General features: G+C 39.3%; 1 protein-coding gene across 2 annotated transcripts in view; it reads left to right on the top strand.

The window, feature by feature from the left end:
- The first annotated feature begins 353 nt into the window (after window positions 1–353).
- Window positions 354–23,959, top strand: part of LOC138818201 (serum response factor-binding protein 1-like) — a 32,794-nt gene continuing 9,188 nt past the window's right edge. Inside the window, exons 1-4 of one of the 2 annotated variants that reach the window (XM_070009171.1) lie at window positions 354–458; window positions 5,343–5,431; window positions 6,665–6,737; window positions 23,736–23,807. In XM_070009171.1, the coding sequence (XP_069865272.1) occupies window positions 423–458; window positions 5,343–5,431; window positions 6,665–6,737; window positions 23,736–23,807 (270 nt within the window). In that variant the 5' untranslated portion in view covers window positions 354–422. Of the gene's footprint in view, window positions 459–1,046; window positions 1,176–5,342; window positions 5,432–6,664; window positions 6,738–23,735; window positions 23,808–23,959 lie in introns of those variants that run through there. The other variant, XM_070009172.1, reaches the window with a different exon arrangement.

Below are 23,959 nucleotides of genomic sequence, written 5' to 3' on the forward strand. Positions count from 1 at the left end.
AGACGGAGGTGTCCACAACGTCCACGGCGACGAGTCGCGGCCCGCGAGTCCAGACCGAAGCAGACGTGGCCGCCATCGCTCGGAAGCCACGTCCCCGTGAGGAAGCGAACACCCCGCAAGGCTGTGTCTACAATGACGCGTACCGACCCGAGCGCCGCGCCGGCCGGGGACCCCATCCGCTCCCGCCGACCGCAGCCGGGACCCCCGCGCGCCCCGTCTCCCTGGGAACCAGCAGTTCCGGCCCGGCGGCTCTCGGTGCCGGAAGTTGCCGCCCACTTCTTCCGGCTTAGGCCCCGCCTATCCGGCGGCCGCGGCGCGCCGGAGAATGCATTTTGGGCGGGCGCGGCTGCCGTCGGGGGCGGGGCGGCGCGCCCGCGGCCCGGCCGCCGGACCCACGCGCAGGTTCTCTTCCGGGATCTGTCATGGCTCCGCCCGCCACGCTGAACCTCAACAACGAGGTGGGTACCGCGTCCTCGGGGGCGGCGGGGGCCCCGCGCCGGCCCTCCGGCGGCTCTGCGGGCGGCGGGGCGGCCGCGGCCCCCGTGCTCGGCCCGCCCCGGGAGGAGGCCGCGGCGCCGGGCTCTCGGGGAAGGCCGTCGCCGACGGGTAGGTCGTTGGGCCGGGGTCGGGGCCTCGGCGGCGGTTAACGGCCAGCTCCAGCGCCGCGGGCCGGGGCGGGCCGATCGCCCCGGGAACCCCCAAGCCGTGCGCGCTTCCGGCAGTCCTGCGGCCGCGGCCGATGGAAACCTCGAGAACGACCCCGTGCGGTCGGCCCCCCGCGGGCCCAGTCGTCTCCCAGACCTGGCGGGAAGCGGCCTCCGCCGTCGCGGCCGCTCTGGTCTCGACCCTGATGGAGCCGGCTGGGTGGGAGTGTGTCGGGGGCACCGCGCGAAGGGGGTGTGGTGCCGTGGGCAGTGCCGGGTGTCGGGCCGAACCCTTGCCCCAGCGGGAGCTGCTGTCAAGTGAGGGAACTAGAACTGAGCGGTGCCCCTCCACGCGTGGCGACAGGGAAGCGCGTCCAAGAACCGCGTTGGCAGAATCGTAAACCCCGACGCCATCGTTGGGTGGGACACTGGTGCTTTTTCACGGTGCCTTCCGAGAGCTAGGAAGCAGTCAGGTTCCATCCATACATAAGAAGAGAGCCTTTTTACATTCGCTTCTTAGACTCCAGCCTGGTAAGTTTCGCTAGGTGGCAGCATAGGCTCGAAAATGGCGAAGTGACCGATCATTACCAAACATTTTTTACCCCTCAGAAAAGGAACGCAAGTCCATAGTAAGTCAACGTGGGAATGGCAAGACTAGCATTCTTCATAAAATTATAATTAATGTTGTGAGCTGTAAAGTACTTCGTCTATGGAAAACTTACACAAATAGCTTTGTCATCCACTTCTTACATTTAGCAATTGCCAGTCTTTTGCCGTATAATATTTAATCCCGTCCTTTTACTTTCCTATCTCAGCCTTATTACTCTTTTAGTGTACATTTTTCTCATCTGTACATTCCATAACTTTATAACATGCCTATAGAGTACAGTATTGTATATTTTTAAATTTTGTAGATAGGATATCCTATCAACATGGCATTCTTATCCTGTACATCAAACAGTATTGTTAATGTTTCATACTATATGTAGGTGTTCTGCATTTATTTCAAATACTGCATTGTGTGCATCGCATGTATTAGGAAACATCATGTAAGAATGCTAACATGGAAAGTTTGTGCATCAGCTTTTCTATTGCCTAAAGTGTGTCTTCTAGATAGATCCTTAGTAATTTTGTTAGATGTTGCCAAATTTTCCTTTAGAAGAGGTCCAAAATTTACATTTCTTCAGTGAAATTGTGGAGGGGGTGCTTGTTTCTGCACAGTCTCATGGGCAGAGTGCCTTTTCATAATTTGTTATTTGCCTCTTGGACAGGTGAGTAATGAATATCCAGAGGTTTTCACGAATATCCAGAAGTTTCCATGTATTTTTTTAAACACAGATATATTCACATTTTTCTAACAACAAGTTTTCCTACAGGTTAGTCTAAATTCATTATTTATGATCGTATTTTTGTATTTACCCAAGAAGTGATCCAGCTTCCCCTGACTACTGATTTTACCAGATTAAGAGTATCTGTCTGCCTAAAGTCTAGGTGCACCTCACTGTCAACTCTTGTACCATCAATTGTGAACTCAAAATCTTTTTCTTCTGAATGTCCTAAGTACATTCTTTTGCTGCTTAGAATCTGTCAACTAGATTTATCCATCTTGATCATGTTGGCAACCTACATCTACCTCTTGCGATTCTTCTTCACTTTTTCTTCTATTTTCTCTCACTTTTTACTTCTCTCAGTTTATTTCATTTCCATTATCTCTCCTTTCTCATTTTCCTCACTTTATTTCTCCTTTCTCTTCCAAATAATGTCACTCTTTACAATTCTAAAAATGATAGTTTTGCTTGCTTATGGTTAGAGAAATTGCCTTTAAGTACTGCTTTTGCCTCCTAGAATTAGGGGATGGTTTAGGCCTATCTGTGGACCTGTGATTACCTGTGGGTTTTCATTCAACCCACTTTATAATTCTTTTGACAAATAAATTGAAAACCTTTAAAGGTCTAACTGAAAGACTACTATTCATTAGTTTTGGAAATTTAAAGACGGGTGTTTGGAGTGGGCAATTGTGAGGAAAATTAAATTGTACTTCCATTTGTCTTTCTCAATATTTATTGAGAAAGTTAAGCTAGAAAAGCATTTTTTGGTTTGGTATTGGAATGAAACTATGTTTATGAAGCATTACCTTTGCTTTGAGTTTTCTTTCCCACTAATGATGAACAATACTTGTTAAATTGAAGTTGTAAATTTGGATACTTCTTTCCCCATGGGAGTGTAACTGAATGTCAACTCTGCCCACTGCAGTTTATTATTAGCTGTTCGGTTCAGCTAGTTAGGTATGCTACTATCGCATGCACCTGCAGAGTTCAACCATTAGAAACATTCATTAATATATTTCAATGCATAATTTAAACATTTAGCAGTTTGAGTAGCTTAACTTTACATTGTGTGTCACAAAACTTTTATTACAATTCTGCTTGGGAAATGGGGCAATTCCTTTTTTTCCCACTTAAACCTTGTCTAAAATGCTTTACATTTATCCATAGTATAATTCCTTTTTACCTTAAATAGTTCTGTGTGAAACACAAATTCCAAAGATAATGTGTCTAGGAGAAAAATATTGCACTGTGTGTTTTTTATATGCCGTGTAGTTTATAATAGTAAATGAACAAATGAGTACCACTACCTTCTGCTCATTTATTTAACAAGTACCCGTCAACCTATACTGTATGCCGTGCACTACTTTAGGTGCTAGTGTTAAGTAAATTCAGATACTTGAGTTTCAGGACCTTCTGTCTGGGGGCAGGGGGTAAAAGACACACTAAACAGATTTAAAATGAAATGTTAATGGTTGTGATCATTTCTAAAGGACTAACTCCTTTTTTAAATTGTTATACTAGGGAATTGATGACTTTTAGGAATGCTAGAAAAGATTTAGAATCTTTTCTAAGAGTCTAAGAATTAGCCAACGAGGCTGATGAGGTGCCAACAAGCTAATAAGAGAAGACAGAACTCTTCTGAGGGAGGGGGCAGGTAAAGACTTGTGATAGATGTGCATTAAGGAAAAGGAACTAAAAAGGCCCATGACCATTTTAAGAGTGAGTAGGAGCTGCAAAAGAACATTGAAGGGGCTACGTTATGCCCAGACATTTTCTTCTGACAACATTTAAAAGTGATAGAATGAGGCAAGAATTGGTGTAAAGAAACCAGTAAACTGTTCTGGGGTTCATGCCTGTAATTCTAGTTACTCCAGAGTCTGAGATCTGAGAATCATGATTGAAAGGCAGCCCAGATAGAAAAGTCCAAGAGACTCTCCTTCTAATTACCCATCCGTAAAGCTGCACTGGAAATGTAGCTCAATAATAGAGCCCCAGCAATGTGTGAGAAAGCTGAGAGCCCAAGTAAACAGTACCAAAAAAGAAAAAGAAGGCAAGGAGGGAGTGAGAGAGAGAACCAGTTAACAGCTGCAGTTGCTGAGAGGCAAGTGGGTAAAGATATCTATAATGGAGCCTAGGCTTTGAGTAAATGGGTTTTTATTCTCTAGAGTATGAAAAATGCCAAAAATGATTGAAGGTTTCCTTCCTTTTTTTTGGAAATGATGCTGGTGTGTCTAGTATCACTGGGAAACCAATGCAGTGAAGGAAAGGGCTATCTGGGACAGTGAAAAAAGGAGAGATTGCTCAGATGGACTTGTAAGTCATCCAGAATGATGGGGAAACACAGGGTGGAAAGAAATTAAAAGCTGCTTGTCAGTGCCTTCATTGAAAAGGGGAGATCCGTTGAGATTAATGAAGAATAAGACTTGAAGACACAGGGTGATACCAACAGTGTGTTGTTCAGAAGCATGTGAGGATTCTTTATCAGGCACTCTTGCAGGGCATGGAAAACGCTAATGTTGAATAGTATGTCTATTGACCTGTAGCAGCTCAGAGTGTATAAAAAAGGACAGTTGCATGTGCAGTCAATGGCACTGTAGCAAGATACATGTTTTTATAACAGTCCTTGCATCTGAGGTGAGGGCCCACAAAAAAAGAGCATGGTCCCTCTCGCTGAGGGACAAATGATAAGATACGTGATAGACAAAAGCTTGGGAGTAACATGCCCTTGTACTGAATACTGGACTGTTAGAACATGTGGTTGTTTATAACTAGAGTATTTCCATGTCTTGGCCTATTCTGTTCTTCATCCTTAGAATTTGGCAGTGTTCTCTAGAGGGATGATTTAGCATGTATAGCAGTGTGTGCTCATATGTAGTTCCTCTCTGTGGGTTTTTTTTTAATTATGCTTGAAACAGTTCAGTACTAAAAATAAGAGGGAGGGATGCTTTATAATTGAATTAAATTAAATCTCTTCCATACTTACTTTTGTTAATTCAAACACTCATTTAATAAATTACCACTTACAAATACAAAGATGATTAATAGGATACTCTCTTATCTCAGGGAATTCATATTTTGTAACATTCCAAGTTTTTTATATCCATCAAGATCTAAGAATGGTATTAAAATATTGCTGGAAATGCTGTTTTTATTTTTAAATTATAACTTCTTTCTCTTCAGCCTTCCAGAGTATTTTTAGACTGTTTTTATTCCTTTGCCATTTATGGAAAAAGTTTGGTTTAATCAAACCATGAATAAAAATAAGAACTTAATTAAAGTGGTAGACTTCAGTGTGTAACATTAAGAGTCAAAATAAAGTCTGTCTCTTTCTGAGCTAATTGGCTTGAATTTTGTTTTTTATTCCTCAAAGGTTGTGAAGATGAGAAAAGAAGTGAAGCGAATCCGAGTCTTGGTTATCCGAAAACTTGTGCGCAGTGTGAGCAGATTGAAAGCAAAAAAGTTAGTCATTTGAAATAATACTCCTGAAACAAGTAAAATGTCAACTTTGTTTTGATTTAGTACTGAGAGAGTTGGAGGGTGGGATCTAAAGAATCACACACCATCTTCTTCCTCATTCTTCACTCTGTTTGCCTGGTGATCTGAGCCAAATAGAATGTGCCCTATCAGCATGGCCTTCTATGGTTTGGGGACATATTTGCTTAAAACACTGTTTGAAATGTCTCCTTTTCTCTTCAGAATGAAATTGCCATGGGATTATTTATGTTTTTTTTTGTTGTTGTTATTAGAAGTTATTCTGAAATGAACATATCTAGTAAAATGACTATAATGACTTTTATCACCTTTTTTGTGAATTATTGAGAAATCTGAAGTCTCAGGAGCTTGTGGGTTCATCATGTTATTGTGTGCCCTGTCACTATGAAAAACAGATTATATTTTCAACATTAGCATTTGTGAGTTTCTTGTCTGAGCATGGACATTTAGAAAGCCTGCAAAATGCGTTTGGTCCTGGTTTCTTCTTTGTAAAAATAATCCTACTTGCTGTCCTGGACAGATAGTTAACAATCCTTATGTTTTTTTTTTTTTTTATAATTCCAAGTCTCAATTTTTTGTTTAATAAAAATATACCTAACTTAGTTGTAGCTTGTAACACATTAAATTAAAAGTTCTTTTGATCAGACATGTTACCTTAGTATTTAGGACTAGGGAAGGCAAACATTAATCAGGAATAGTACAATAGGATGATGTGTAAGTTGTCAGTCTATAACTTGTTAGTGTTTATTGGGGCGGAGTGAGAAAGGGGTAGTACATGATGGAGTGTTTTTCACTTAATGCTTTTTTTGTGTGAAAATACTGTACAGAGGGGTTACAATTACATGGGCAAGATAATGAGTACATTTCTTATCAAGCATTGTAGCTTTCTCCTAATGCTTTTTATTATTTAAGAAAAAGACTTTCATCATATTGCTTTAAAATTATTGCTGGGGCTGGGAAGGTGGCTCAGTGGTAGAGCGCTTGCCTTGCATGCATGAGGCCCTGGGTTCAATTCCTCAGCACCACATAAGCAAAAAGAAAAACGCCGGAAGTGGTGCTGTGGCTCAAGTGGTAGAGCGCTAGCCTTGAGCTGAAGAGCTGAGAGACAGCACCCAGGCCCAGAGTTCACGCCCCCATGACTAGACCCCCCAAAAAAAATTATTGCTTAAATATATACCATTGTATATATGTATTTTGCAGGGGAACTGAAGATGCACTGTTAAAAAACCAAAGACGGGTTCAAAGATTGCTTGAAGAAATCCATGCCATGAAGGTGAGCCTGTGAGATGTGTATGCTTGTGTATTTGTGTGTATTTTGGTGTCTCCTGTCAGCCTGAATTCTGTGTTGTATGGTACTTGTTTGAACATTCCTGAGAGTTTCTCAAGGCTTATTTGTGGGTCTTATTTATTGGTGAAGAATGCAGCACATTTAAAAACCTGTAATATGCTTAGGCTTGTTTTTCTTAAAACTGACTTTATTGAAGTGCTAGACTAATTTTGAGTCAAAACTGCCAAGCCAAACTCCTCGATGTTTAATAATACCTCATGCTTGCAGTTTTTATTTTACTGTAACTTTGGGCATACAGCCTAAATTAAGCTCAGGAATTATTTGAGAATGTGTATGATAGCATTGGTGGCTGACATCATGCTTTGCCTAATGCCAACTCAATAAATTGTTATGTGATAGGGTCAACATTTTATTCAGTTCTGTAGTAACTTAAAGTTAGTATTGGACCAACATGGTCCATATGCTTCTTTTTCAACTAGACTCTTTCCTAGCATAACTTTTAGCTCTTCTCATTGCTCTTACTTGGTAGAAACTTTCATTTACCAAATGACATACCATTAAATGTCTGGAAGACAGCTTTATTGCAGAACTTTAAAACAATTGGTACCAGCAATTATTGCAATTACAGGGTAATTTTAAGTGTATGTTTGGCTATTACAATTTTGGCATAACTGCTGACTTGAGTTAAATAAAAAAGTAAGGAAATTCTCGAACAGTATTTTAATTGAGTTATATTATCAAAGTTTCTCGTGTGTGTGTGTGTGTGCGTGCGTGTGTGTGCGTGTGTGTGCGTGTGTGTGTGCGTGTGTGTGCGTATGCGTACGTATGCGTGCATGTGCCTATCAGGCCTGGATTTGAATTCAGGCCTAAACACTGTCCCTGAGCCTTTTTGCTCAAGACTAGCACTCCTTCAGCTTTTTGGTAGTTAATTTTGTTTTGTTTTTTACCAGTCCTGGGGCTTGAACTCTCACTAAGCTTCTTTGGGCCACAGCATCAGTCTGGCTTTTTTACAATAGTTTATTGGAGCCACAGCATCAGTCTGGCTTTTTTAAAATAGTTTATTGGAGATAAGAGTCTCACGGGGATTTTTCTGCCCCTGCTGGCTTCAAACTGTGATACTCAGATCTCAGCCTTCTGAGTAGCTAGGATTATAGCCCTAAGCCACTAGTACCCAGCTTGGTGGTTAATTGGAGATGAACTTTTCTGACTGGGTTGGCTTCAATCCACAGTCCTCAGATCTCAGCCTCTTGAGTAGCTAGGATTACAGGCATGGGCCATTGGTGCCTGTCACACTTAAAAGGATGGTTGAAGTATGGAACAGGATAAAGCTTTCTCAATTAATTTGAATAAAAACCGGTATAGGAAATGATTCTTTGATAAGTATTCTTATATTTGTCCCTCTATACTTATAGGACGGTAAAATTTATGGAATCCATATTTGATCTCTCCTTTCATTCTCAGAGTTGTTACCCTCTTTTTGTTCATACATTCAGAAAAAAAATGCTCTGTATTTGACAGCTAAATATTATTAGTGTTGCTTTCATTTGCAGAACATTGAGCTTTCTTGCAAACCTTCCAATTCATGGTGTACTATGAGACAGAAATCTTGCCCGCCGCCGGTGGCTAACGCCTGTAATCCTAACTACTCAGGAGGCTCAGATCTAAGGATCACGGTTCAAAGCCAGCCCGGGCAGGAAAGTCCATAAGACTCTTACTTCCAATAAACCACTCGAAAGTGGCGCTGTGGCTCAAGCGGAAGCCCACAGTTCAAGCCCCACAACGGACAAAAAAAAAGAAAAAAAGAAATCTTTGCTAGGTGCTGGTGTCTCATGCCTGTAATTCTAGCTACTCAGGAGGCTGAGATCTGAGGATCATGGTTCAAAATCAGCCCAGGCAGAAAACTAAAAGTGGAAGTGTGGGTAAAGCAGTAGAGCGCTCTTCTTGAGCTGAAGAGCTGAGGGTCAGTGCCCAGGCCCAGAGTTTAAGCCCCACAACCAACTAAAAAAAGAAAGAAATCAGGGGCTGGAAGGTGGCTCAGTGGTAGAGCACTTGCCTTGCATGGATGAGGCCCTGGGTTCGATTCCTCAGCACCACATAAGCAAAAAGAAAAAAAGCCGGAAGTGGCGCTGTGGCTCAAGTGGTAGAGCACTAGCCTTGAGCTGAGGGACAGCGCCCAGGCCCAGAGTTCAGGCCCCACAACCGGACAATAAATAAATAAATAGAAATCTTTGGAAAGTTGTACTTTGAGGATAGCACCAAAAGAAAGTTACGATTTATCTCTTTTCACATTCTCAATATCAAAGTTCTTGTCAAAGTACATTGTCTCTTAAATTTTTCTCTAATTCCTTCTGAAGAGTCATTTTTGTAGTCCTACATTATTCATAGCTCTGAGCCACTATATACAATTACTGCTTTTATACTGTTGAAAGAATGCAATATATAGAATAAGCTTATATGCAGTGTTTGAAAAGTTTGAGAATAAAAGAAACTTAGTCTGTTTAATATTTCTGTTTTGTTGTGCTCAATAAAAATACTTCTGTTTTATCTGTGATCAAGCTTATACATTCAGAAAGTTTCTGTGTATGTCAGTATCACAGTCTGGGTTTTTGTTTTCTCATAATTATACAAAACCAATGTGGATGGAATTGCGGCCTTGTAGAGACCAGAATAGAGAGCATATTCTGGGCTCACTAGTCTGACATTCTTTTATAATGCCGTTTAAGCACTAAATTTCAAAATGAAAAATGTACTACAAAGACTGTATGTTTCTTCTTTTTTTTTGGCACATAAATTTCATTTATTGGAAGTAATGTTTGCGTTTCAAATCTTATTTCTTACTTAGATGCTGTGTTGGTGTTTGTGTAGGGGGACACATGCATGTGTTACCAGAACTAGGGCTTGATCAGAGCCTCACACTCTTGCTTAGCTTTTTTCACTCAAGACTGAACTATACCTTCACTTCCAACTAAGCGTTTGACAGATTTGTCTGCTTTGCTGGCTTTAGACCTCTTTCCTCAGATCTCAGCCTCCTGTGCAACTGGGATTGTAGGCACTGGTAAGCCACTGGTGCCCAGCCATTTATGAGAAGCAAATACATGTAACGTTTTTCATAGTTAAAAAGCCATTTGTATAACTTGTGGAGGAGATGGGGAAAAACCAGTTGTCTAAGGATACAGGTGGACCTGTTGCAACAATGAGAAGTACAAGTTATCATGTCCAAAACGAGCTTTACAATGTCGGTGCGGGGGGGGGGGGGGGGAGGGGGGGAAGGGGGGGAAGGAGAAGGATTGGGATTGGGGGGGAGGGGGGAGGCTGGGAAGGGATGTGAAGGGTAAACAAAGGAGGAGGCTACAATGCTTGGTAAGAAATGTACGCATTATCCTGCCCATGTAATTGTAACCCCTCTGTACAGTATGTTCACAAATAAAATTAAATTAAATTAAAAAAATTTAAAAAAAAAGCCATTTGTAATTTTGGAGGAAGGTATTTTTGATGTATATGGGAGTGTGCCAAAACTGTAGACTTAAAAGTCTTAATTAAATTTGGAGGAAAACCTCTGCTTACTCATTTCTTGAAGTAAAAAAAAAAAATTGGCTCATATACCACTACCCATGACATACTGTCCTGTACTCGTTCCCTATGATAATAGGGTATTTTGTTGCCAGATGACATCTTCTTGAAGAAAACCCATGATATTTTTGGAAATGTGAGTTGATTTTTCTAGCCACGATTAAAAATGGTTTGATCTTTATAATACTATAAAATCATAGGTTCTAATTTTATAGGCTGTAATGTGTAAATTCCAAGCCTTTGATACATTTTCAGAAAGTGTTTATACTTTGAATTTTCATATTAATGTGAATACTGACTTGCAAAGAATCCCCTTTCCTTTGGGAGTTAAAATACCTTATCACCACACTAGGATCCCTAAGTTTACTTAGCTGGAGACAAAATTAAAGTAATACACTTGTATTACTCAAAATGTGGAAGAAACCCCTTTGAGAAAGATAACGGCAGTGACTGTGTTTTACTGAGCATTGACTATGTTCCTGGTACAAGTCTCGCTTTGTAGTGCAGCCTGGCCTCCCGTATGCTGGGACTGTAGCATGGCACCATTGTACCGTACCCTGCTACAGTTTGGGGTAGTTTGTTGTTGTTGCTTGTAGTGTTGTATCAGGAACCCGAGACTTGAAAGTTTCTTCATTTTTACAGTCACCTTAGCCAGTGCCCAGCGACTGTGCAGCTCTAAGGCAGAAGTTTCCTTGTTTCCTTGTTTAATAGCCCTCTGTACTCTAGTAACATAGGAAAGGATAACCAATAAGTCTTAAGGGTCTTTTAAGAGATTAGTGTATGCTGCTTTTCTCGCTCACTCAACAACTTTTTTTAAAATATATTTTTATTGTGAAAATACAGTACAGAGGGGTTATAATTACATGGGTAAGATAATGAGCACATTTCTTATCAAGCATTGTAGCCTCCTGCTTTGTTTCCCCTTCCCATCCCTTCCCATCCTCCCCCTCTCCTCATGCCCCCCACCAAAGTTGTAAAGTTCGTTTTTCGACATAACGACTTGTACATCTCGTTGTTGCAATGAGTCCTCCTGTATCCCTGTTTTAACAATTTGTTTTTTCCCTTCCCCTCCACATATACCAACATCATATATAGTGAAAGCAGGGGTTGTACCATGGGGGAGGGACATATAAGGCAACAAAGACATAATCTTATAAATACGTTAGAAACAATCGCATGAAAGATATCTCTCTCTCTCCTTTTTTTTTTTTTTTTGTCAGTCGTGGGGCTTGGGCTCTGGGCCTGGGAGCTGTCCCTGAACAATTCAGCTCAAGGCTCATGCTCTACCACTTGAGCCATCGCGTCACTTCTAGTTTTCTGGGTTTTTTTTTTTTTTTTGTGATTAAGTGACTACATATTTTCCCAAATTTCACAGTATTGTGGAATAATGATGCTCATTTAAAGTCACAAGCTCATTCTAACTTTTCTGGAGCAAATTGTCTATCACAGTCTATAACATATAACGGTGTTCACATGTTATACACCATACATGTGATCAGCAGTATGGGGATATTTAGTAGTGGTTCGACCAGATGAGTGGAAGTTGTTTCTTAAGTCCTGTTAATTTTGTCGTATCACCTAACATTTGGGATTTAACATCCACTTATCAGGGAGACCATGTACCATTTGTCTCTTTGCTCTTGGCTTACCTCGCTCAACATGATTTCTTCTAGCTCCATCCATTTCCCTGCAAATGCCATTATTTTGTCATTTCTAATGGCTGCATAATATTCCATTGTGTATAGATATCACAATTTTTTGATCCATTCATCTGTGGTGGGGCATCTGGGTTATTTCCATATCCTGGCTATTGTGAACAGTGCTGCAATAAACATGGAGGTGCATGTGTCCTTGTATATTGGTTCCTGTTGTTCAGGATAGATGCCTAGAAGTGGTATGACTGGGTCGTAAGGGAGGTCAATCTTTAGCTTTCTGAGGACCCTCCAGACTGCTTTCCAAAGTGGTTGTATAAGTGTACATTCCCACCAGCAGTGCAATAGGGTTCCTCTTTCTCCACATCCCCTCCAGCATTTGTCGTTGGCTGATTTGGCTCACTCAACAACTTTTGAAAACATCATCATAGTGAGATCCCACTTTGCTTCCTAGCATTTGATATCCACAGCTTCACCAATATTTTCAATAGATCATATACCTGAACCGTTAACAGTATTGCATGTGTAATGTGCAACATGTGTTACTCAGTGACATGTAATACATGAGGGTCATGGGTTCATTGTAGATGATACTGCTAGAACACTTCATATAGTTGATGATGTGCTAAAGATACTCTTCTTCTAAAGAGCAGTAGATGTGGCAAATAAGAATGTTGCCCATCCTTGTAGCTTCCTACTTAATTGTGAAAACAAATGTGAGCATGCAGGCCTTTGCTGGCCTGAGTAATGAGAGCGCTGTTACTATAATTCTGGAATTGCTTCTCAGGACAGGCCTACTTCAAAGACTACTCAGTGTGTAAACAAGATTGAGAAGTAAGAAGTATCATATGATATTGGAGTTTTTTTTACCATCCTTGTTTCTTTTTATTTATTTTGATTTGATTTTTTTTAACTTTGTAATGTAGGAGATTTGAACTTTTAACCTTGGTAGGACATTTCCTAATAACTGAATGTATCCAAAGAACTTTTCAACAATTAAAAAGTTTGAGGCAGCCAGTACTACTGTTGAAATAATGTGGTGCTTGAGAAAAGAGGTAAATATTAAAACAGAGTTCCTTGGAAACACAATGGGGTGACAAAGGACCATAGAGAAAAGCAGCTGAGTGATTAGGTCTCAAGAGATGAGAGATTCTTTTTTTTTTTTTTTAATTTGGTATCTCCTCAATGGAAACAAATTATTTTCAAATAATGTACATTCTTGAACTTGAACACATATTACATGATAAAAGCCATGCATTCTTTTCTTGTTTTGTTTTTTGTCGGTTGTGGGGCTTCAACTCTGGGCTTGGGCACTGTCCCTGGGCTCTTCAGCCCTAGGTGAGCATTCTACCACTTGAGCCACAACACCATTTCCAGTTTTCTATTCTCACAGACTTTCCTGCCCGGGCTGGCTTTGAACCATGATCCTCAGATCTCAGCCTCCTGAGTAGCTAGGATTACAGGCTGTTTTCTTACAAAGGAGAAATGTCCAATGATTTAATTTTTCTTAAATACAAAAAATGTATTCCTTCTCTCCATGTTATCAAATTATGAAGCAGAAATAATTCCAGTGGTAATGATTGCTCTAATTAATAAATAATTATAATTTCCAGTGTGTAGTTTTTCTTCTTTCCTTCCTTTTCCTCTATAAAGGTAACCAAACTCTACATGGTATACCAGTCTTATGCATGGGTAAGATCTGGAGAAATTTCTGGTTTATGTTGAAAGTCATATAAAAGTAGAACTGTGCAAGTCAATGCATTCTAATTTAAAACTTTTATATATAGATAGATGGATAAGTAACATTCCTGCTGTCAGTGTACTATTGTGTTGCAAACTACTATCTGAGCCTTTCTGTGGTACCCACTGTACTGATTTTATAATTAAGGAGCTACTAAAGGGATCAATTAATTTAATTTCATGCCTGATCTTATGAAGACTTCACAAAGAAGGAAGCTACTAACTTAGAACTTGAAACCTCAATATGAGCTCCTTGGAAATGGTTATTTTAAATATTTAGAATGCACCATAACCAAAACACACAGGTCTGTAAGTCATGGTGGGTCTGGCAGAGTTGCTTAGTATTCTCTCTAGATCTTTCTTAATATTAGCATTCTTTCAAGATGTAATATCTTCTTAGCGCATGCTTACAGCATTCATTGCAGCCCAAGGCAGGTAAACAGCATGTACTTCCTTAGTAAATTAATGTCATAGTTGGAATGTGGAATAAATACAAAAGTAAGAATAGGGAAGTGACTAAAGTAGTAGGTGAGAAGGAAAACAGAATGGAGGTGAAATATGACTGACTGCCTTGCAGATCCATCTTAATCCTCATTTGTTGATCAGATTTTTTTTTTTTTTTTTTTTTTTTTTGGTCAATCCTGGCGCTTGAACTCAGGGCCTGGCCTGGGCACTGTCTCTGAGCTTTTTTGCTCACGGCTAGCACTTTACCGCTTGAGCCACAGGACCACTTCTGGCTTTTTCTGTTTATATGGTACTGAGGAATTGAACCTCTGGTTCATGCAAGCACTCTACAACGAGGCCACATTCCCAGCCCGAGACTTCTTTTTTAAGTACTGGTGTGCTTGTCATGTAATTCTTAAGATTACTCTAAAAAATCTTACAGTATCAAACAAGGGAGCTGGTTTATACAATTTCTTAAAGCAAAGTCAATAAGGCTGGGAATGTGGCTTAGTGGCAGTGTGCTTGCGTAGCATGCATGAAGCCCTGAGTTCAATTCCTCAGTACCACATACAAAAAACTCAGAAGTTATGACTGTGGCTCAAGTGGTAAGGACAGTGCCCCAGCCTTGAGTTCAAGCCACAGGACTGGCCAAAAAAAAAAACAAAAAACAGTTTTATAAGACCTAGACAATACCACAAATAGTAATCAGGGAAATTTCTTGGAAAATATGACAATTTATACATATTAATTTTACTGCCTGACCAAGTTGATAGGGTTTAATCAAGTTCCAATAAAGAATGTCAAGAATGGTCACCAACTGTTACTTGACTAAAATGGAGACTGATTCCAAAGGGTTAATCACTGTGCCTGAAGTCACAGTATTACAGAAAGCCAAAGCTAGGATTCAGTCCAAATCTATTTTCTAACCCGTTTTCTCAGCATTCCTCTAGCCAAAATCTATTATAAGGAAAAAATAGGAATTATAAAGATATTCGTGTGCTCTCTGCATTATACTTTTAGTGGCCACATAATTCCGAAAGGAAATAATAAAATAATGTGTCATTGCCTTTTAGAATATAAGGTTTGGTTATAATTTGGCATAATTTGAAAAGCTATGCCCTCTTAAAGATAAAGCTTACCTGATTAAAGGACTTTGTGCATGTGTCTAATATTTTAAAATAATGTCATTTAAAAATAATATCTGAAAGCTAAATATGAAAAGTAATTCCTTGCTGGGCAGCAGTGGCTCATGCCTGTAATCCTAGCTACTTCGGAGACTGAGATCTGAGGATCAAAGGTTCAAAGCCACCCTGGGCAGGAAAGTTCATGAAACTCTTATTTCCAATTAGCAACCAAAAAGCTGGAAGTATAGATGTCACCAATTCCCTTTGGTTTCAAAAGAGTTAGCAGCAGAAACTGTATTTCAAATAAGTCAGCCTTTCCTAATTGTTTTGCTGTATTTTAAACAAATGTGAGTAGAACATGGTACTAAACTATTATTAAGTAGTGTAGATTTTACAAATCATATGTGCTCTTGAATAGATTGCTGGAAACTTAAAGGTTCTCAGGAAAATATTTTGAAAGCATTAGCATTTACAGTAACAAATAGATTGAGTTCCCCTAGATTTTGATTTCCTCCGGATTTTTTTCGCTTAAAGACCACTTCCTTGTAATCACTTCTCCATGAAAAAAAAAAAGTCCCTGTTCCTACATCTTAGCCTGGAAGTGTCCCTATTTTTTTTTTAACAGTCTAGTTGATTCACTAAGGAGGGAAAATGGGCTTGCATAATCATTTACTAAACTTGAGGTTTAATTCATTTCCATTTTTTCCTACTCTTTAGAATTTGGTAAGGAAAAATAAATTTGCAGATGTTATAATGAAATCTTTTAGTAAGAAAAGTATAGTAAGTTCATTTTCATGCTGTAATTTGACAGTTTATTTGATAGACTACATAATAACATAATATGTATGTTCCTTTCACTCTATTTGTTTTCATTTTTAATGTACTTTCCTTCCAGGTGACAAAACAAAAGTGGTTTTAAGTATTTTCTTTACTCTTAGAAGTTTGCCACTTATGAGTGTTACATGCTTTTAAAACACTAATGCTCGGATTCCACATCAAAACCATAAACTGCTCTCTCCAGAGCCAGCCTCTTTGTTAGAAAGGAATTTCCAGAATGAGAAGAATCTGTCTGGTCTGCTGTAACTTATTCCTTAGAACTCCAGTGTTCCTTGCAGGGTATTCACTCTGACATAATTCTTGGCTCTCATTTCTCTACCTACCTTTTTTTAAATGACCGTAGAAAGGGATTCTTTTGTGTTTCAGGAACAGTTTATGTTTTTATTTGGCATAAAATATGTGACCGTGTTTAATCTCTTAGGTTAAGCAAGCTGTTCATTTTGTTTTATTTTCTGAAAAGCGTTTCTTTTTGTAAGAGATAGTATATAATACAAAAACAGATTTAGATCTTCATTTGACTAGATTATTTGCTATGTTTATGTTTAATTTCTATGTTAGAAAAGTAAAGATCTTTGGACTGTTGAATTTATAGAAGTATTTCTTGAGCTTTGCTCCCCAAAATAGTATTAATTTTCATAAATTGATGAAAATAAATTGTAGTTGTAAAAGCTCTTCATCTCAGTTTTTAGAGTATGAAGACTTAACTTCTGACATGAAATTCAACTTGGAAGTAAAATGAGACAGCACTCTTGTAGACGTTTAGTAAGTAATTGGCTAAGTGTCTACAATGGCTGCCAGCAAAAAACCTGACAGCAGTAAAATTTCCTAGTAGTAAACTTACTTTATTTTATCACTCTCCTTTTCAAGACCTAAATTAGTTTCCTTCTGCTTGCCAAGACTGATTGTTCTTCATTGTCAGTATAGGCTTTTCTCACCCTCCCATCCTCTTTTCCATTGTATCCCCACAGAGCTTTGTGCACTTTCCTCTCTCTAGTTGAGGAGGTTCTGTTTCATCCTGTTGTATGTTGAAGTAGTTAATGCAGTGGGGTTTCAGAGAGCGTGTCAGTGTATGCGCATAATGCGCCTGGCCAGTGTCACTTGTTTCATCATTCTCTCCCGTCTCTCCCAACCTCACCTGGCCCTTCATTTTCCTAGTTTTCACATATATACATACATTGAATCTTATGATAGCATTTCCCCATTCTCCCACTTTTCATTTCTCTGCTCCCCCTTCCTTCCACCCCTCAGGTTCCAGCTTTCTGGTGTTCGTTTTGTTAGACTGTTAATTAGTCTAATTATACCACTGGAATACTCCCCTGTAAATGCCATACTTTAATACTTTGATGTGTATATATATATATAGGTAACAAATATGTTTTCATATGTGTGGTGTATACATATCTTTATAAACACAAACACACATATAAAAGTCATATGACTTTTACATATGAGAGAAAACATGTATCCTTTATCTCTCTGAACCTGACTTCACTTAACATAGGTTTTTCCTGGTCCATCCATTATATATTCTTCCTAATGGGTGATTGAAATTCCATTGTGTGTTGTACACATGCACAGATACATATCATGTTTCCTTGATCCATTCATCCATTGAACAGTATCTGGGTGGTTTCCATAACTTTTCTGTGGTGAATAGTGCAGGAGTGAACATGGTTGTGCAAATGTCTTTACTATTTGTAATCCTTGAGACAAATGCCCAATAGTGTGGTATTGCTGGATCATAAGATAGATAACTAACAAGGTAACATTTACCACTAATTCACAGGTAGTCTCACAAAACCAAAGTGAATCATTGCCACACACTCACCAACTTCTAAAACTAAAGCAGTTCTAGATAACTGTGAATTCATCCTAGACAAATAGATCATGATCGATAGTTTTGTGCAATTGAAGAACGTTCCTCTGATACATTAGCAGTCTTTTTATTGTTCCCACCATTAAGACCTGCACTAAACAGAGAGTATCATCTTTTTTTCCATATACAGTACTTTGGAAATGTTTTTATCAATCTGTTAATACATTTTATCCATTGTGTTATTATGTCAGGTTACTTTCATGTTACTTCAAAACTTCATTTTGGTTGTGTGGTCACAGTGTCTAATATTAAGCTCTTAGGAATATGTTTTAAATATTAATATAATTGAACACATCTAAAATAGATTGGGAGAGGTCATACAGGGGCTTACTGCTTCACTGCCAGGCTTACTTGCTTGGCTTGCTTGATTGACTGGTGCTCTGCTGAACTGGGTTTTTAGACTCCAGGCCCAGAGTCCATGCCTGGCCCTTGCCTCCTATGTCAGAGTCATGGTGAAAGGCAGAGAAAGACTTATTAAATGATGTAGTACTTCAGTACGTCTTTAGCCATGTTTTGAGGTACAGACATTGGTTTCAAACTAAATAGGGGAACTAAGGACAGAGGACGAGAAAGGATCTCAGCAGGATTACAGGCATAAGCCAGTTGTGCCCAAAGTAGATTAGATGTTTAAAGGAGATTTATGTCAAAGAATCCTTTTAAGTGGCCAAAGTGATGATAAATCTCCAAAGTTGTTTTATGATTTATTTATTTATTTTTTGTCCAGTCCTAGGGCTTGAGCTTCAGACCTGGGTGCTGTCCTTGAGCTTGTTTGTGCCCAAGGATAGTGCTCTACCACTTGAGCCACAGCATCACTTCTGGCTTTTTCTCAATAGTTTATTGGAGATAAGGGTCTCATGGACGTTCCTGCCATTGTTGGTTTCGAACTGCAGTCCTCAGATCTCAGCCTCCTGAGTAGCTAGGATTATAGGTATGAGCCAGTGACACCTGGCTTGCTTTGTGAATTTTTTAGATAGGTGTATATGTGTTCACTTGCACGCACGCATGTGCATTCTTGTGTGTGAGTACTTAGGATTGAACTCAGGGCCTGGGTGCTATCTCTCAGCTTTCTAAATCAAAGCTGGCACTCTCCCAATTGAGCCAGAGCGCCCCCTTCAGATTTTGGTGTGTCAAGGACTTTTCCTCCCTGGGCTGGTTTTGAACCTAGAATTTAAGAGCTTAGCTTCCTGATTACAGGCATGGGCCATTGGTGCCAGTTACATTTCTTTTTCTTATCTCCATCAAGCTGTTAGCTCAGTTTTCATTCATTTCATGTTTATAATTTTTAATTTCAAATGTCAGCTTATTGAATTTAGATGAGCAGATGACTTAAGATGTAGAAAGCTATTATTACAGTAGCAGAGACTAAAATTCCTGAAGTTATTAACAGGTTGCACTGGTCATGTTTTATACCATTATTAATTCAGTCTGTTTCTTCTTTTTAAACTGGAAATACTCCTGTAGACTCATATACTGTAGTATTAAATTCAATAAAATTGATGTTTTTAGCACAGAATAAATTTTTTTGAGAATTTTAATGTCTGCAATCTCCTACTTCATTTAAGTGGTATATAAGATGGCCATTGCTTGCAGTCCTGAAATGTCATTCAGAAGTTAGACCAGAGCCACTGTGACAGGGCAGTCCAGATCAGAGGTTGCCTGTCACGCAGGCCATCAACGCTGCCTAGGTACATTGCGCCTTTAAGAACATAAGATGAAGTAGTTATTTTTTCTAAGAATTAAAAAGTAAAAGTTTTACTTGGTAGTACTTAACCTTGTCCTTAGCTAGTAAACTTCATACACTTGTATGTCATCTCGGAGCCGTTCTTTTGACTGGAACAATTTGTTTGAGCTCAGCAAGAATAGTTTCAGTCTATAATTTGTGTGTCATACATTCTGTGCTCCTTTATATAGAAATTTAAGTTAATATGGTTCTTGCCTTTGGGAAGCCGTACTCCAATGAGACAGAGAGACAAGAACAAGAGAGCTTCAGTGTAGTGTATTTAAAAATCCTAGCTACTACCTGAGAGAAAGGTGCATACTTCAACATGGATGAGAGTGGAGATTAACTGTGTTTCTAACTTAGAAGATTAAGAGAGACAGTTGAATGAGAGAGAGCTGTTAAATGTCCTGTGGACAGGGCAGTGTTCTCACTGGGTCTGCTTTGTGGTGTACCCAGTACTGAGACCTGAGCAGTACAGTGAGACAAGTTATACTGTAGAACACATATAAATTATCTTCATCACAGTCCCTTCTTTCCACAACTGGGAACTAAAATTCTTCGGTTGGATCTTGCTAGTGAGTAACAGTCGTCAATGTAGAGAACCTGAATAATATCAGTTTAGGAAGGAACTGGAGTAATTTCTAAGCTGTGCATGGCATTACATGTCCAGCACTCTGAAAGCTAATGCAAGAGGGTTAGGAATTTGAGGGCAACCTAGACCACATAGTGAAACCTTGTGGAAGAGAGGGAAGGAAGGAAGGAGGGAGGGGGGAAAACTCATCATTGACAACTGGATATGGCAGTAAACAAAATGTGAATAGTCTAGTCCTACCTCTGCTGTGGTGCCTTAGATGGTCTCATGTAGTAATAATTTTCTTTTATAAAAATGAATGGGTCAACAATCCCCAAGACTATTCAGTGAGTGACTAGTAGTGTCCTCAGGACTCAACAAAAGCTGTTGTAGATACAATTAGAGCTTATTGTTCTGCAAGTATACAGACTAGAGTCAGCCACAGGACTCATACATAGGTCTTGGCCCAAGACTTGGCCAAGAGCCTGTCCTATAGAGAGATCTTCTCAGGCTTGTACAGAGGGAGCAACCCAGGCTTCTCCACAGTGGGTGAAACTACAGCTGAAGTGGCAGCTGAAATCATTCTCGGCTCTATTGTTTGTCAGTGGATTAGTAAACTCAAGTATGTACACTTTAAAGAATATTATTGTTTCTTTTATCATTAAAATAGATTGGGGAGTCCTAATACTTGAAAGCTTAAATAAGAGAAACAAATTAGTAATACTACAAGCCTCTAAGTGGCATTAATCTGAGTGAGTTCTCTTTATTTTAACTGAACTGGGACTTTGTGAGTTTTATCCTCAAAGCATGACATCCTTCACCATTCCCCAGCACTCGTATTCACTTATTTCTAATGAAGGGGTTGGTTTGTTGTTGGGTAAGCCTCAAGTCCCAGGCCAGGCATTCTTTTAAAATGGAAAATGACTTCAGATTTTTAAAATTCAGTTCTCATAATATCCTCTACACTTTGAATTACTAATCTGATAGACTAGCGAATTTTGCTGTAATGACTGGCTTTCATAAAATGGGAGTAAATTAATTAAATTGGGAGTAAATTAAAATGGGAGTAAATTAATTAAATTCCTAGCAAGTTATATCCCTGCATTGAAATTTGAATACAATTCCAGAATACAAAGAGTTGTTTTAAGATGTTTTCCTTCAAATATGTATTAAATATTCTCAGTCAAAAGATAGATAAAACTAGGTTTAAGGAAACAATTTGCAAGTCCCAGCAATGTAGCATGAACTTTTCAAGTAGACTCCAGAGCAGACTTCGGAGGATTCAGAAAGGCTATGGGTAAAATTTCCTCTTACTTTTTGAGAAGAAAACTAACATTTACTATAGTATTTGTCCATTTGTAAGAACACACAAACCATGCCTTGTTCTGAGAGGCAGTCTCTTTTATTACTTTTCAGTCTAAAGCAAAGGGAGGAAGAATGATTTCATAATATTTGCATTATATTTGTAGTGTTTATTCCTCAAGGTCTACTTAAAATAGCACTGACAAAAATTTCATGTATAAAACAGGATTCCTATCCATACTTGTTTGCTAAGCTTGACTCGTTTACATTATCTATGAAGCATCTCAATAGATGGCATCCCTTTAAATACACACATAGGTGTATTTAAAGCAAAGTACTTGGCCCAAAGTACTCAAGTATGTGTTCTACGACAAGGACCATTAAGTCAGTCAGGGCATATATATTTTATTAAGTTTGAAAGTGAATATTTAATTGTTGGCATTATCTCTGGTATATACAAATATGCTATGACTACTTTATAATGTGAAGATAGGAAGGAGATAGAAAATATATTCTGTTGTTTTGAATTTTTAGTGGCTTAAAACCACACAGATGTGTAGAGTTGATGTTTTGGAGTTTAGAAGTGTTCAGGCTGCTCAAGACTGAACACCCGTGGGCTCCAGGCAGTATGCCGCCCAGCTTCCGCCCAGGCCCCACCTCCACTCTCAGCCTTCTTTCTTCCAGGCCAGTGCTTACCTTTGTCTTCTCTTTACCTTTCTGGCTTCTGCTTTGTCCTTCCTTCTCGACTCTGCTTCCTTCCACTGTCCTCTGACAAGGAACCTGGGGACTTGGGCCACCTGTATTATCCAGGATCCATGTCTCATTTCAAGGCCCTTATTTACATCTACCAAATAACACACTCACAGTGTGGAAATGGAGAGGTGGACATCTTTGGGAAGGTATTCAGTCCAGCCCAGGGCTGCTTATGCGCTAAGAGTAGAGGTTGTTATTAACATAGGTCATGTGTGTGAAATACCAACCCTGCTACAAATGGTTTTCCCTTCCTCAGTCTAAACATTTGCATTTTAATTTAATATTTGCCGTATATCTGGAGCCTGGACTTTTTTTTAAGAGACTGTTTTATTTTTGTGTGTAGGTACTGGTACTAGGGCTTGAGATCACTTAGCTTGATTTCACACTGTGACCCTCAGATCTCAGCCTCTTGAGTAGCTAGGATTACAAGCAGAAGCCACCAACCTCCTGGCAAGAGATTGTGTTAAATTACAAAAATCTGACAGATGTGTACAATGAGAAAGGATCAAACTGGGGTAATTAACATTTCCTTAAATATATCTCATTTCTGTGCTGGGAATCTTTAAATTTGTATAGTTATTTTGAAATATGCAATAAATTACTATAAGCTGTAATTTCTCTAGTGTGCTATATAGGACATTAGAACTAACTCCTACCTATATTTGATATTTAAGTGTCCAGCCTCACTCTATCCCCTTGCCTCTGCGACCTTTTATAAGCCTCTAGGAACCACTGTTTTTCTCAGTTTAAGAGAGCAGCTATCTTAACTTTTCACTTGTGAGAACGTAACTATTTATATTGCCATGACTAGCTAATATGTTTGGACCTGTCTTCCAATTATTTTATGTTGCCACAAATGTCACGATCTTAATTTTTGTTGTTGCATAAACGCCCTTTGTACATACCCTATTTTCCTTGTGCATGACTGTGTAATGGACAGCGAGGTGGAGTCCTGCAATTCACATGCCCATGCCAGTATCTCTGCAGTGTAATGATTTCATTTCTTTTGGATGCATCTAACATAGTAGGATTACTGAATCTTTGTTTAAAATTTAGATTATACATCATTAAAATAACAATAATAAAATTTAGATTGTAGGCAGGGTACTGGTGGCTGGTTCCTATAATCTTAGCTCCTTAGGAAGCTGAGACTTTGAGGATTGTAGTTCAGAGACAGCACAGGCAGGAAAGTCTGTTAAATTTCATCTCCAAAGAACCAGCCAAAGCCAGGCTACAGGTGTAACAACTCCGGTGGAGGAGCTAGACCCGCCAAACATGCAAGCGGAGCAAATTAGATTGAAAATACTGTGTTTTTTAAAGCAAGATACAGAAGGAATTTAATTCATAATAGTGGCTGTTTAACTTGAACTTCTATACTTTTTTGTCTTTCATAGGAACTGAAACCTGATGAAGTGACTAAATCTGCTCTTGGTGATGACATCAACTTTGAAAAGATCTGCAAAAAGGTATATCCCGTGTAGAGACTTAAGTGCCAGTGTGGAGCATACTGTCTCGCCCTCTTTCCTGGCCTTCAGCCCTAGCCTCCTTCCATTCCTCCTACCCACTTAGACCAGCACCAGCACCAGATTCTAACACACAAATACCTATAAAATAGTGA

The sequence above is a fragment of the Dipodomys merriami genome, unplaced genomic scaffold (assembly GCF_024711535.1).
Source record: "Dipodomys merriami isolate MVZ:Mamm:240054 unplaced genomic scaffold, mDipMer1.0.p SCAF_72, whole genome shotgun sequence".
In the NCBI taxonomy this organism is placed as follows: Eukaryota; Metazoa; Chordata; class Mammalia; order Rodentia; family Heteromyidae; genus Dipodomys; species Dipodomys merriami.